General features: G+C 47.6%; 1 protein-coding gene across 1 annotated transcript; it reads right to left on the bottom strand.

The window, feature by feature from the left end:
- Positions 1-14,158: 14,158 nt before the first annotated feature.
- MAGEH1 (MAGE family member H1) lies at positions 14,159-15,628 on the bottom strand. The gene has a single exon (XM_003807140.4). The coding sequence runs from the start codon at positions 15,348-15,350 to the stop codon at positions 14,691-14,693; it is 660 nt and encodes a 219-aa protein (XP_003807188.1). The 5' UTR covers positions 15,351-15,628; the 3' UTR covers positions 14,159-14,690.
- Between the last annotated feature and the right edge of the window lie 221 nt (positions 15,629-15,849).

The raw sequence follows: 15,849 nt of genomic DNA, 5'->3' as shown, positions 1-15,849 counted from the left end.
CAATGCTTCCCCCCTCCCCGGAAGTGAGACAGAAAGAGGGTGGAATACATGGAGAGAGAGAAGGAGGCAGAGACAGAGACAGAGACAGAGATTGAAATTATTTAGCTATATGTGACCTGAAACAATCTTGTGAAAAATCCTACAGGTGGAGGCATTAGATGGATGAGAAAGCCAGATATAGAGGGGGCCATGTGCTGTCCACACTGGGGCCGTTCTGACTGTTATAAGAGGAAAGATTTGTTGCAGTCTGTGCGAAGACACGTCAATCAGAGTGGATTTGGAGAGACTGGACCCACGTCTGCACTCCTGAACTTTCCTCAGCTCCCATTTGCTTTAGAAGAGATTGAGAATGTCTCACCAGCCTGATGGAAGGGTCCAGAAGGCAGCTGAATGTTTTCTGGCAAGCACTCCATGGCCACCCTAATCAGGGTGAGGAGATCTTGGAGCGCCTCGTTCTACAAAATGAGGTGTGCACATGCAGAGATGGCAAGAAGAGCCATTGAGGCATGGGAAGGAAACATTAGCAAGTCTATGCATATTCATTTTTACTACTTTCTTTTAAAAGTCTAATTTTGGTGTGTGTGTTTTATACTGAGAATTCCATATTTATACAGCGTTTCCAGTATATAATTTGTAAATTTACAAAGATACATATATTGCAGGTGTGGGCTCAACATCTTTTATTACTGTTGGTGTATTTGTTTTTCGGTGCTGCTGTGACAAATTACCACAAACTCCATTACTGAATACAACAGAAATGTATTCTCTCACAGTTCTGGGGGCTAGAAATCTGAAAGCAAGGTATTGGCAGGACCATGCTACCTCTGAATCCTCCAGGGGAGGATCCTTCCTTGTCTCTTCCAGCTTCTGGTGCTTATGGCAATCTTCGTGTTCCTTGGCTTGTAGACACCTCACTCCAATCTCTGCCTTCATGTTCACACGGTGTTCTCCTCCTCGTGTGTCTGTGTCTCCGTGTATTCTCTACTCTTTTTTATGAGGGCATCAGTCATATTGGATTGCGGGTCCACCCCAATCGGGTATGCCTTCCTCTTAATGAATTACATCTGTGAAGACACTGTCTCCAAATAAGGTCACCTTGTGAGGTTCAGGGTGGACATGTATTTTTGGGGGGGGGCATCATTCAATCCAGTACAATGTCTGATGAAAAATGATCAGAGACCATTGCCACAGCAAATGTGCACTGAGCACCCACATTGAAGTCTCAACTCTGAGTTGCAACCAAATCTCATATGGATCCACAATATTTGAAAGAGGAAAAAAAAAAGTTCAGTAAGAAAGGAACACACAGGTTGTATACACGTATCAGCAGAATCCAGAGCATAGCACTCAAACTGGGGACCTCCCCCCGACCGCCGCTGCAAAGCCTCTCTACTATCGCTTATGTCACACCCCTTCCTCCAATCCCCAGACATGATTTTATAAAGGGAGATGGAGGTGTCCATAGATCTTAGAATTGACTCAATGATTGCTTGAAAGAGAGTAGCCAGACTGGAAGAGGCTGAAGAATGTTTAATTCATTGGAGAAATGTAACTGGTCACCCCTGCTCACCTGTAGTAACCATTGGATTGTGTACTCAGAAAGTAGGATTATTTATGGAAAGCAAACAAGTTTCTTTGTATTTCCACAACAACCTATACCGTATGCTGTATTAAATTTTGAGCTCCTGTTAGCAAGATAGTTTGTATCCATGTGGCTCCCTTTCAATTTATGGTGTCCATATCCCTCTAGTGGTTTAGAACTTCACCTAAAACCGGACGTATCTCATATTAGCATTTTGGACCAGCCCGCAGATAATGGAAGGCAATGCCATCTAATGTTTAAAAGCAAAGTGTATATTTTGGACTTGGAGAGACCAGTTTCAGATCCTACTTCTGCCGCTTAATAGGAGTCTCACATGGCAATGTGTAAGCTACCTAACTTCTCTGATTCCCAGTTTACTCATCTGGAAAAAGGAGGACTATGATTCCTGTCGCTTAGGGTTGTGGTGAGGCTGAGATGAATGATATGACTATATACCCAGGACAAAATAGGTGCTCAATATATATATAAGCTATGGATAAGATTCACATTCTTGCTCCATTCTGGAATCTGCCCCCAGGATCAGGGGAGGGTTCTGTATCACCTCCAGAGCAACCTAGCACAGCGTTTTCCAGCTGTGCTACCACAGAATGTAGCCCTGGCTTTAGGATCATTTTACGCACCATCCCTGAGCTTCAGTGGTTTTTGTCATTAAAAATAACTTGGTATCCTTCGCTTAAAGATGAGTGATGTAATATTCTGCTGTCAGCTGATATTTTTGTGTGAGTACCTCGCCCACTTGAAAATATTTACAGTCATTACCCTTGACGTCCTTTCCAGTAGATGATCAAAAAGATTCATTCACCCACACACTTCATATTTTGACTGTTTGATATGCACAAGGTACTGTCCTAGGCTTTAGGGGCACATCAGTGAAGAAAGTGTGCTAACAAGCAGAATTCTGATCCCGTGAAGCTTACATTGTAGCAAAATAATGGTGAATGGATAGAACCATGGACCGACTTGCTGGCCACAGACTTTGCTGTATTTTCCAGAGAAACCAGACAGGATAGACAATCTTTTCCTATCTTGGTAGGAACGTGACCAACTCCATTGAACTTGCTTATCTATTGTTGTATTTGGCAGTGATAAGTATCATATTTGCTTAGCCACCCCTTGCGCTTTACAAAGCAGTTGCACACACTGTACCTCATTTAATCTTCCTAGCCATGCTGTTGGCAGGCATCACACAGCCAAGAGATAGGGAGGAAGCCATATCTTCTGATTCCAAATCCCATCCGTGTTTCTCAGGGCATAACTAGTAAAGGCAGCTCCAACCCAATGAGGCCTGAGAAAATGGATGATCACAAAGCACGGTGTGCAGGGTGAGAGAGAGAGAGAGAGAGAAGAAAAAAGAGTGTGTGCGTGCGCGGGCACACACCGCATGGTCCTGTGCCTGTTTTGGTCACAGAAGGAGAGTTTTTCAAAGAATGAAGAACAATTGCCTCAGTGCAATCTATGGTGCTTCCACAGCCCGGGGATTAGTACCATTATGTGCTGGCCTGCTGGTTGAATCCACCACTCGCAGGATGAATGGGCCAGGTCCTCCCTTCTCAAGCACCACAGTGTCTGATATGCTCAAGGCTTACTTATGCTCACTGTGCACAGATCTCCCTGGCAGCAAGGTCCACACTCTTGATGACATGGGAAAGGAAAAGATACTCATTTTCTATCCCTATCCTCATTTCGAGTTGAGCACCCTCTATAGTCCGCCAGGGCTGGGGTGGGAATAAGGGGCTGATATGGAGAAGCAGCATGCCACAACCAGTCCAAACTTGCTTCTCTGATTTAGGTCAGGGACATGGCAGCCCCTGAGACTGCTCCCACTGGTGGTGTCCAAAGGCCATGAACATGGCTTGTGGGTGGTGATTCCTTACTGCAACAGTAGGGTGCAGTACGCAGTAGGGTACGGAAGAAGGGGAAGGCTACTGCTGCCCACAGGTTCTTTGCAGGGTAAATACAGTGCATTTCTCTAGTTCCCCCCTTGCTTGCCCATCTCCACTTTGCTGCCACTTGCACTCATGGGACTATTTTCAGCATACATGTGAAAACACGAATGCTGATGGGAACAGACGGTGGGGCTGCTGTGAGGGAAACCCTAGCATAAAGGTCTAATTGGGTCCTGCTCTAAGCCCAGCACCTTCCACTCTCCTGGCATGCCCACTTCTGACAATTTTCTTGACACTGATCATTCAGAGGCACTTTTCAAAATCTACCTCCTAGACTTAGTCTCACACAACCTCATCACACATCCACACATTGCTTGCCAGGACTGGAGAGACACAAGTGTTCTGATTAGGAGCCTGTCTGGGGAATGCTGGGCACTATGGTTTTCCTGGCCCTTGGACCACAAGGTCCATGTGGGCGTCCTCCTCCCAACCTCCAAAATTCTGTACCCTGCCCTGTCGGAGTCTACTGAGAAAGGGCAGAGGGCTTTGGGGTTGTTAACCACATGATGATGAGAGGGAGAGGCCATTTCTCCTCTGCTTCAGCAGAGTCCTGGGTTGAGTCCTGTGGATGGCCAGAGTCTGGTGTTGACATTCTTCAGGAGTTTTCAGTCTACGTATTTGTGAATTACAGGTTCCAAGCCTCATATGAAAGCTTGGCATGCCATGGACTGAGGTTTGCTAGGGCAAGCAGTCTTATTTTCCAGAGCTGGAAGGAGGAAGGGGTTGCTGGGAGACTCGTTGTGAGTCCTGAGGAAAACTTTGTGTGAGGGCAGCACTGGATCACAGGGCAGGATTCCCTTGGCCTCCCTCCTCATTTCTCTCCTTGCTCCCAGATATGTGGCCACCGCCTTGCATGCTAATCTTCTATTCCCTGTTATGGTATGTAGGTTGTTTGTGTTCCTTCATCCGCCTTGCACATGAGCGTTTTGTCTTCTCTTGAGCTGGGATTCCTGAGACCACTGGTTGAGCAGAACAACAGATACATCTGCTTTCCTCCTGCAGCTACATTCTAAGATAGCCATGTCAGGGGGCAGGGAGGCCTCACTGCAGGAAGAGGGAGCGGTGAAAAGGAAGAGCTGAGAAGCAGGGGCCATGACTCTGGACTTTGGAGCTGTTCGGGCTGGGGTCAAGGACTGAGTTCTTCTGTGCCCAAGACTCACGGGAGGTTGTGGGTGCCGCCCACTCACTGTAACTGCTCCTCAGGGCTGGGGACCATGTTGCCCCCTTCCAAGATTCTTTCAGTAGTCTGTGTGTGTAGTGGGGGACAAGACACAGAGAAGGAAACAGAGAGAGAGAGAGAGAGAGAGAGAGAGAAACTAAACTGTGCATATACGTGATGTTGGAAGCTACCAGGTCAGTGTTTCTGAGATTCCATCTCTTATCAGAAACCTCCTTGAACTTTGGTTTTGTAACCTGTAAAATGGGGCCAATTTGACATGCTTCCTATGTGAATTTAAGTAATATGTGTGAATCTTCAGCCATACTGCCTGCAAACCTGTGTTGTACACGGTGATTTGTTTGCAGATGAACTTGATTGGAAGGAAGGTGGTGAGGAGCTTGCCTTCCTGAGAGGGACAGTGTGGGTTTGGCAGAGCTGCTTCAGAGTCCATGATTGGATACGGGGTGAGGACGGGGCCATTCCATGTACCTCCACGCAGAATGCAGCTCAGCTCGGGCACCTGGGTCCTGGCAGCTTTGTGAGCTGATCAGGGGTAATGTCAACATCACAATGGTGGAGGCTACAGTGAGGCTCTCTCAGAGGGCTGCTTGTAGTGTGCAGATTGCCCTTGTTAGTGACTTGTATCGCCCTTTGGGCACTCCCAGACACAACTACTGTGGGAATCTCATCAACGTCGTGTTGATGTCAACAGTGTGAGCTCTGAGTCAAACTCACAGTAGTGTGAGCTCTGAGTCAAGGTAATTGTTTGCATCAGCGTACAGAAAACTGGTATAAATATTTGCAAACATATGGTGTGTAGAGAAGTATATATATGTATATATAGTTATTATAATAATTATCATTATTATAATATTCCTGACTATGCATTGAAGGTGTACATATAAATGTTAGCACAGGTAAACTCTGATTCTTGGGATTAGGCTTAATATTTTCCAGCCACCTTATTCTTCTAGGGCTTGCAGAAATGTGTGCAATGATCAAGCTCCTTTCCTGCAATCACAGAATACAAAACACTACAAAATAAGTTCCATCCTTTCTTGATCGTCAAGGCCCAACGGAAGTCATGCACACTGTGATATATGCTTTTTGAACTCCTGTGCTGCTTCAGGGGCTCACAGCTCTCATGACAGGCAGCAGTTGAACCTTTTGCATTTCTTCTACTCTTTAGTTGCAATTTCTTGTTGTTGAAGCTCCTTCATGATAAGAACCATATTTTGTAATAACTCCCTTGCAACAGTAACCACCGAGTCAATGAATGTGATGGGTCAGGTGCTGCTGAGCCAGAGCATCACTGACGAAAGCAGTCCATGGACTCTTGCCGCTTCGCAAAAGTTTGTTACCTCTCTGCGGTAAGTACAGCATTTGAGAGTATAAGTTTAGGAAGTTTTATAGCGTAAGAATATATGTTTAGGAAGTTTTATAGCATGCAGTGAGAGTCATTTGGATGTTGAAATAATCAGGGCTTGTATTTTGTATGTCTTTGCTATATTTTTCTTCTTTCTAGTCGTTCGTTCACTTTCCTTGTGTTACAGGAATGTATTGATCCATGAGTGACTGATGTACAAAAAAAATTAAATGCTTCTCCTTTATAACAGAGAGCTCGAGAAGCAACAGTTTGGAGCTTCGTGAAGTTCAGCTGATGTATTTTCTGCAGCATGTATATAAAGCAGGAGTCATTATTCATGTATTTGGAGATGTAAACGGAAGGTGGCCCGAGGGAGATAACTTCGACCAGGTCCCCAAGCTACTGATCAAGTAGACACTCTGGCTTCAGGACCAGCATACTTCCCCACAACATGCATGGTTTACATCAATGGCTACTTACCAGGATTTCCAAAGTGCAGATAATCCAACCGTGGTGGGGCTTTTCACTTCCCCACATCATGTGGGCCAGTGATGCCTTCAGAGCAGTTCAGCAGCCTTTATGGAAGTGACTGCAGCAGGGCTCTGAAGCATCTTGGTGGAGCTCGTCTCTGAAAAGAGGGAGACACATTCAAGCATGTTATCTAAAGCAGTGTATGAAGAGAAAACAGAGTCAAAAGATACTAAATGTCCATCTGGAGGGAGGTGGGTACGCAAAGTCCTTGATTGCTGTTTCTGGGTCATCAGGGCTATTGGAGTGCGCAGAAGATAGGTGTGTGTGCCTTAGAGAAGCTCATTTATAAAATAATCTGCCCTCCCAATTTAAGACTTGGATGGCCCCAGTGGCCATTCTCTTCTCTGTTCCTTTCTTCTCGTGGTCTCTGGCCTCATTCTCACTGGCTCAGAACAGCAAAATGTTTATTCCTTTCCCAGGATGGGCCTGGACCCTGTACCCTGAGACCCAACCCTGCAAAAGCCATATCTGGACCCAGGTTTACCCTGCAGAAGGGGCTCCACACACCATAAAGCTTATTTCTTTGGGGGTCTCATTTGATAGGATCATTCCTTAGCAAGTTTGGCCAAAAGCAGGAAGAGGACAGAATGAAGTAGGGTCTCTCTCCCTCTCTCTCTCTGTCTCTCTCTCTCTCTTTCTCTCTCTCTCACACACACACACACAAACACACACACACACACAGACAAAAACACACACACACACACACACAGAGAGGGGTCTAATGAGAACAGATCACATGCACATTCATGTGGAGTGTGTGTGTGTGTGTGTGTTTGTGTGTGTGCGTGTGTGTGTGTGTGTCCATCAATCTAGATGATAATGGTCCACAAGGCTCAGTGGGCTCAGTGGCCCTTACTTCTCTGACTTGGTGAGAAAGCAGGCCTTCGGGTAGTAAGGGTGTTTAAAAAGTCAGTGGAAGGGCAGTTCTGTAGTTCTGGAGTGTCTGTTCCACTTGGAGCTGAGCCAGCCTTCAGAGGAGAGGTCTGTTTTAAGCAAGACAAGGTCACAGCGAGGCCCTGCCACTCAGCCTCAGACTCAGAATCGAGCTCATGCACACTGAAGTAGCAGTGGCACACAGGAAACTGAGGCAGGTGCCCAGACATAGAGACTGTGGCTTCCATGTGGTCATCAGAAGCTTCTGTGGTTCAGTGGGCAGGCTTGTTACCAGTGTAAGAGGATGCAAGAGTAATCCCACACTCTGACTTGCCAGCAGATGTGAGCTTTATAAGCCTACCTGGAGAGGCAGGCTGTCTCTCAAAGCTTTACTCTTCCAATTGTTTGCTAAGTGAACTTGGCCAGTCCAGCTGACCTCCTTGAGCGGCAGACCTCTCACAGGTAGCATGGTATTATGACACAACCCACCTAACGGGTTGTTTGGAGTGTTAAATGTTAGTAAAGTGCCCACAAGTGTGCCTCATGCATAGTAGATACTCAACAGACATGCAGAATCAACAAATAGGCAGGTGCCTAACCTCAGCTAGAAGAGTTCAGGAGGGCCAGAATGCCTAGCTGACATCTACCCACTCCAGTAACTCCCTATTTTGCAACTCCTCCTGCATGCTCCAGCTCTCCCCTTGATACAAGTTCCCGGCGCCCTCCTGCCTACTCAAAGCTGCCGCTCCAAGGATGCTCTCTGCCACCCCTGTGCTATTGATTTCATGTCTCTCCACCGGGTGCTTGCCTTCAGCACAATGGTATTTCTTCCACCTGAAGTAAACCTTTTCCTGACTCCCTCTTTCCCCACCAGATGCCGCCTGATTTCTCTGCTCCCCATTGCTGCAAAACTCCTTGTGAAACTTGTCCATACTCATTGATTCCTCTCCTCCCATTCTCTCTTAAAGCTGTCCCAAGCAGGCTTTTTCACACAGTCCCCCAAAGAAGCTGCTCTTATTAAGGTCACCAGGAACCTCCGCACTGCTAAATGCAATGGTTAATTCTCACCCCTCTTCTTATTTCCCCTGACATCAGCAGTTTGAGCAGAGTGGACCGCTGGATACCTCTTGAGACACTTTTATTCACATAGTTCCCAGGTCACTCTTGGTTTTCCTCCATGCATCACTGGTGCCAATTTCCCCATCTCCTCAGCTGGTGTCTCCTCTTCTTTCTGATCCCTTTATGCTGCAGGGCTCTGTTCGTGACCTTCTGCCCTCCTCTGTGTGCTCTCCCTCCCTAGCGGAGCTCATGTAGTCTCGTGGCTTTTAAGCGCCATCCACATATATGTAGGTATAGATCTTTCAGCCAAATTCCTGACTTGTATATACAACTGCCTACTTGACTCACATGGATGTCAGAGAGACAGCTTAACTCAATGTGTACAAAACTGAATTTTTGAACCCCTCCCCACCTACAAAGCCTATTCTCACTGCAGCACTCCCCAGTAGACTGGAATTGATACCAATCCCAGTCTAGTTGTTGCTCAGGCAAAAAAAAAACCCTGGAGTCAGCCTTGGTCCTTGCTGACATGCCACATTCAAACCATCAGGAATTCTGTTGGGTCTACCTCAAAATGTTTCCAGAACCTGTGCAGTTCTCACCATGTCTACAGACACCAGGATGGTCCAAACCACCATTATCTCTAGCCTGGCTTGCAGCAGTAGCTTCCTACCTGGTTTCCACGCTCCCACTACCCTCGCCTGAATTCACTCTATTCTCGGCATAGTAAGTAATCAAAGTGATCCCTTCCAAACGTGTGTCAGATCACATGACTCCTCTGTTCCACCCCTCACTGCTTCCCTCCTTCTTCCCCCCACATTTCACCCCAAGCAAGAGCTAAGGTCCTTAAAACGGCCTCCCAGGCCCTACATAATGTGGGATTCTGTTAATCTCTCTGACCTCATCTCCTGCTCTCGTCCTTTTGGCTCACTCTACAGCAACCACGCTGGCCTCTCTGCCATTTCTCAAACGTGGTAGTCACTCCCTGGCCTTAGAGCGTTTGCACCAGCTGGACCTTCTGCCCGGACAGTACTTTCTTTATATATCCGCAAGGCAAACCCTCTCACCTTCTTCATTTCTTTCCTCCAATGTCACCCCTCCAATGAAGCCTACCTGCGTACCCTTGCATATGGCAGTGAATGCTCTACTCCCTTTCTCTTCTCCCATTCTCAACGACCCGAATGCACCCTACCCTGCTGTGTGTTAGCTTACCACCACCACCACCACCACCTGCCCCACCCAAAGTGATTGTCTCCTTCTACCCTTCTATATAATTAGTAATGTAAAAGGTTTGATTTTATTTTCTGTTTCCTTGCTCTTGTATGTACCATTCACGGGGGCCAGGGTGCTTGAGATTTGTTCACCTATGAATCCCAGTTGACTAGACTGGCACATAGTAGACCTTAATAAGCACTCGTTGAAAGAGTGAATGGATGAATCATTGGATAATCACAACATGCAAAATAATATAGGCTACATTATTATTGAGACTACACAGGCCTCCGTGGTCCAAGTTACAGGAGGAATCTCAACCACTTCTCATGTGTTGCACATCTGGAGATAACATTGGCAACACTGGTGTCATTTGCCACAGGAACTGGGGCGGAAGTCGACCAGTCAAGAACTGGGCCTGATTTTTACTATCTGTGTATAGACTCTGCCTTCCCCTCCAAATCACCCTTGTGAGCTTTGCAAGCCTGTTGCATGATGAGCAGTGCAAGCCTAGAGCCCACTTCTCCTCCAATCTCTGAGCCCCAGATTACTCCAGTTATTCTTCTATGTAGTCTTGGCTGAGCTGAGCCCCTCCTTTGACAAAGTGCCCTCACAGGGATTTTCAAAGAAATTCCATCTGCTCTTTGACATTTAACTGTTCCATGGCTCACGAGCCCTGGAGGAATCTGTGTACAGGTCTCAGTACATCTTCGTAAGAATCACCCTTCTCCACCTCCACCACGACTCCAAAATAATTTCCTCCAGAAGACCAGAATTCTACCTTTCTGCCAAAGAAAAGAGTCGGGGGGATCCTGCCCGCTACCCACCTCACAGGAGCCAACGTGAGCCCAGGCCGAATCCAAATCTCCCTTTGGTCATGGCCATTGTCTGCTCTGCACTTGCCTGCTGGGGCCAAGGCCGCAACACTGGGCCCAAGGAGGATGCCCTGGAACCTGTCTTTTTTTCATGGGCAGATGCCCGCTGTTTGCTGTCTGTCAACATCTTATCCCGGTTGCTCTGCTCAAGGGAAGAGGTCTGCCAGTACCTTCTGCATTGGCAACAGTATCGGAGCAATGTCACAGGCTCAGAAACATTGTTGTTTGCTTGGTCCACCGTGGGAAAGCCAGGACCTAGGATTTTGAGGACTGATGGAGGGTGCTGGGTAGTTAAGTTTCTGGGGAATGTGTTGTGATGGGGAAGTCCACTTGTCTTGGAAGGAAATGCTCACTCCACACATATGATCCCTCAAACATGCCTGGCAATAGGGCCCCAGCCCTTCCAAATAAAGGGACAGACTGCCACAGCTAATCCTGAAAGTGCAGATTAATTTTATTTTCCCACACCTCCTCACCTGACCCCGGCATGTTCCCTGTCACTCCTACCCTGCCATGTGTCCAAGTTTGAAAACAGAAGACTTTCCCAGCCCCAGCTGTCCTGGAGATGGAGTCTTTCCCTGTAGCATAGCAGCATGGGCTTCAGACTTGGCAGGCCCTGGGTCCACCTGCAAGGCTGCCAGTGACCAGCCAGCTGATCCTGGCAACTTGCTTGTGAGATCTGAGTTGGGGTTTTCTCCTCTGTAAACTCGGCCTGGCCTGGTGGCATCTCCCTTGCAGGACTACTGCAAAGTTAGAGACAATGCATGAAAACAGCAATCAAAGTGCCTGGAACAATTTAGGCACGCGGTAAATGCCAGCTGCCAAGTTTGCTAGGCTTTGGGCAGCTTGGGGCTCTCTATCCTTGAGTTATCCTAACAACTGGAGTGTTCTAGGACCCAGAAACTCAATCGCTTTTCAGAGTCATCCTTGCACCTAAAACTGCAGCTTTCCCACTTGCTTTGTGGAACCTCCGCTGGGGTGGGGCCAGTTTAGGTTTCAGATTTACTCAGCAAGAGGCTTGCACCTGGATGTCTCATCTGGATGCCCCGCAAAGCTCAAAGAATTTTTGTAAATGGCACGGTGAATGTTTTCTTTTTCTCTCCACCTTCCAGAAGCCCCTTTCCCTGCCTCTCCCTCACCCCTGTCTTTCATTTCACAGCCACCGGAAGTCCCGCCCTTCTTCAGCCTTTATCTAATCAAAGGAAGTTTAACTCTTTGCAGTACTCCTGTAGTGTGTTAGGGAGACTGAACCCCCAGGCCACAAGAGAATAAGCCTGGCCCATTGATCGCTTCCTTCTTGCGCTAGGGCAGGTCACCTGTCACCCAATCCCTTGTTTCCCAGTCCCCTGCAGAGCCTCCTGCCTGAGGCCTTCAGGATTCCAGCAGTCATCTCTCTGACAGGGCAGCTGGAGGTATTCTCCCAGTCTTTCTCCTCTTATACTGCTGGTTCTCTGACTGAATTAAGCTTCTTGGCCCGTACTTGCAAAGAACCATTTTAGACCATTGGATGATAACTTGCCACCAGAGCCAAAGAAAGCATGGATTCAGACAGGGTTGGGGAAGACATTACCTCTTCCCCTGAGCTAGCCGGAGGAGCATCCTGTTAAATGGGCAGTAATCACACCGGCCTGGCAGAGATAATATGTGGCATGCCTCTGGGACAGGCAGGTGCTCAACAAATCTTTTTACTCTGCAGCTCTCCCACTTACTAGCTGACTGACCTGGGGCTGACTGACTGCTGTAAGCCCCCTTGGGTAAAAGGGCGGGTGGGGGGAGGAATGTAATCCGGCCTGGTCCCCAGAAGGATTGGATGCCGCGGCCAGGGTTACTCACACCTCTTCCCCTGCCTTCACGTGGTGTTTCTTTTGAGGACAGAGACCTTGAGAGTGCACTAGCAGGCAGAGACCGGCAGCAGGGTGGCCTAGAGGAAAGCACTGTGGGTTTGCAGGGAATGGACATAGGGTCTTGTCTAGGATCTCTCTCTTGCCACTTCTGTGGCTCTAGAAGAGAAAGTCACCGAGGAACCTGGACCTCAGATTCCCACCTTGTTTACCTCTGGAGGTGGTATTGATAAATACAACTCCTCCCAGGGCAAAGAACAGGCCTTTTGATTTTCTGCAGCTCCAGTTTCTAACACACTGTCTGAATCCCAGAAGGCGCTCACCATTTTCTGGCTTGCTGAATGAATTTGGAGCTGCTGATGGGGTCATAGTTACTACTTTTGTTTGAAGCCTCCTTGGCCTGCAAGCTGAGGAGAGTGGGTCCCTGGGCCTTCTCCAGAAGGTCATTTGCTAGCCTACCCTGCACCTAGTGACGTTACTTTGCACACAGCTGGAAGCAGCGTAAGCCTGGATGTCAAGAAGGAAGAAGGTAGCCTGACCACTCTTGTGTGTGTTATAGCTGCTACCATGAGCCCCACAGGGCTAGGTTGGGCACTTGTCACTAGTGCTCCCCAGCTGGGGACCTAGTTCATGCAGTGCTTAGCTCTTGGAGAAAAGGTGGTAGGATTTGCGCCTGATCCCACATGACTTAGTATAGCATGGGCCATCGTGCCAGGTACCAATCCGGACTTACTCCATTGCCCCTTTGCCCCCTTGGACACACACACTTTTAAACAATGTGTGCACCCTAACGAACCATAGTTCCTGAGAGAAGTGCAAGGTTACCTTTCGGAGATGCCACAGGTGGAGCCTTTTCTCTGGCTCATCCAGTATCTCAGAAGTTCTGCTTTTTTATAGCCTTTTCTCGAATTATTTCAGAGTTGTTATTATTAACCATTTTTATTGTCATTAGTTTAAAGTCAGCCACAACACCCACCCTTTGAGGGTCTGCCCCGCTCACTTCTTCCCTTGCCTCATTCCTTGTTCTCCACTTTCCCCTTCATATAACCTTAACAGTTCGGTGAAGAGTTTATTTCCAAATGTCCACGCTACCTTCAGTGCCTCCATTTTTACTCCCTCCCCTTCTTCTCTATTATTTCCAAACCTCAGATTGTCCCCTCACCAAGATTTTCTGACGGTCTCATCTTTTTTTATTTCTGAAGTACCCCATGACAACCTTTTCCCCTGCAACCACCCCTTCTCTCTGCCCTCCTCCTCTCAAGATGATTTATGTGTATTTTCTACTTCCGTGGCAGGCACCCTGTGATGTCCCCTTCTTTTTGCCAGTGCTCCCTCCCCTATGCTGGGTGGAGTATCCAATCAAATATCTAATACATAATATTTTCATCATATATTCTGATCGCATATTTCAGTCCCCCCCAAACTTATTTAAGTGTCTCTTGAATTTTCACACATCCTATGGTGCTCCCTTCCCCGGCCCACTCCCCAAGACAGGTCACATAAGGTTTTTTACATTTTCATGGCACTTCAGGCTCGTTCTCTATCCCAGCATTTACTGCACTGCCAGTTTACCTATTTTTCTTTCCCACATAATCTAGAACATTCTTTGGACCTGGAGGATGTGTACTAGGGAGTATCCCTAGAATCTAGACTGGTGCCTCACATAACAGGTGGTCAGAAAATGCGCAAGATGTACTATTCGTTAGGCTTTTATTTTTCTCTATGTTCTGCAGTAACTAAGGAAAATCATGGTAAATGTCAATCTTCACGCAACAGCAGACACAAAGGGTTTCAGAAACGTCAGATATAAAGAAATCCTCCATCCTTCTTCAACATTTTACTGGGTATTTCAACTTCAAAAGAACAGCTTATTTCTATAAGTGCTGTACAAGATCATAGATTATGATGGAACGACTTCATTTTAGAACGTTAGCAAAACTGTTATACTAAATGTCAATGACAGGAAACAAAGAAAAAAATTTGTTCAATTATATTTTTAAACATATTGTTATTCTCAACAAACGGAATTTTAAAACGAATACAATTTTCCATTATCAAAAGCAAACACTCTATTTCGCAGTTGAACAATCATCACTGATCACAAATATCAAATACAGTGTCCCCCGCCCCCAATCGACATCATTTTCAACTTAGGACCCTGGCATCTACTCCTTGGGGTACCTGTGACTCTCTTTTACACCCCCAAGGGTCTGCCTCAGATCTACTTAAGGGGCGGAATAACCCCTAGCACCTGAATTGAGGATAGCCTCAACCTCTGCATCATCGTCCGAATCCCAGTCATAATTACAAGGCCAGTCTTTAGAGCATCGGTTACGAACCCTTGCCACAAAATGCATGACTTTCAGTTTGCTCGATTCCACGTGTGCTCGGGGCCCCCAGAAGAACTCATACTCCACCGGACTGCTACGGGGCACCGGTTTATAAATCAGGTACCCTCTGCGCACAAACTCTTCTGTGACGATCTTCTTCGGATCTCCAAAGATGCTGTGCTGACGTCCAGGCTGCATTCCTAACTTCCCCAGCACTTTCCAGACCAGAGCTTCCTTGGCGCTGTTGCCCATGATGAAGATGAGCGCTAATATAGACATCAGGAGACTTTTCTTGGTGCCCTGAAAATTGCTCCGGGGCACTGAAGGCTTTTGTGCTTGGGCAGTGCTCGAGGCTTCTTCAGGGGTGGTAGAGGCCTCCTCTGGAGTGCTCGGGTCTTCCTCGGGGCCGCTCAGGTCGTCTTCGGGGGTGCTCGCTACCACAGAGGCGGCCATAGGGGTCTCGGAGGCCTCTGAGGCCTGGATTTTGCGATTGTTGCGGTTCTCTTCTGCGGCTCTCGCATTACGGCGGCGCCGACTCTTTCGTCCCCGAGGCATGTCTCCTGCTGGAGGCTCAAAGCTTACAGCAGTCCTAGGGAAGGATGCTTGTAGCCTCTTCAGGAAGCAACAGCTTTATACCGTAAGAAGCTGCTGCCGCTGGAGCTACCAATGTCAATAGAGTCTTTGTAGCAATAAACAAGCCGTTCTCAGCTACAAAGGCTAGTTCCCACGCCAGCTGACTTGCGCGAGCAGCCGCCGCCAGCACTTGCCGCAGCTGCAAGCCCGCGAGAAAGCTCAGCAAAATTGGCCCCGCCTCTCCTGCCACGCACACTCCTACACCAAAGAGGAAGTAGGCTGGTCCTCCACAGGGACTTCCGCTAGCAGATAGGAAAAGGGGCAGGCAGCGACAGGGGTGGGACAAGGGCAGAAATGACAGCTAGAGATTGGAGGGGCCTGGAGTTTGCAGAAGAGAAAAAAATAGCTTAAAGTTTCTGTATTTTCAGCCTACTACAAACATTCCAAGATTGGCTCGACGGTCTAGGGAAGGAGTGCGTTG

Source organism: Pan paniscus, chromosome X (assembly GCF_029289425.2).
Source record: "Pan paniscus chromosome X, NHGRI_mPanPan1-v2.0_pri, whole genome shotgun sequence".
NCBI lineage: Eukaryota > Metazoa > Chordata > Mammalia > Primates > Hominidae > Pan > Pan paniscus.
This window is presented reverse-complemented; position numbering and strand designations above follow the sequence as displayed.

Coding starts and splice junctions, on each gene's coding strand:
- MAGEH1 (XM_003807140.4), bottom strand. CDS start 15,350: ATGCCTCGGGGACGAAAGAGTCGGCGCCGCCGTAATGCGAGAGCCGCA.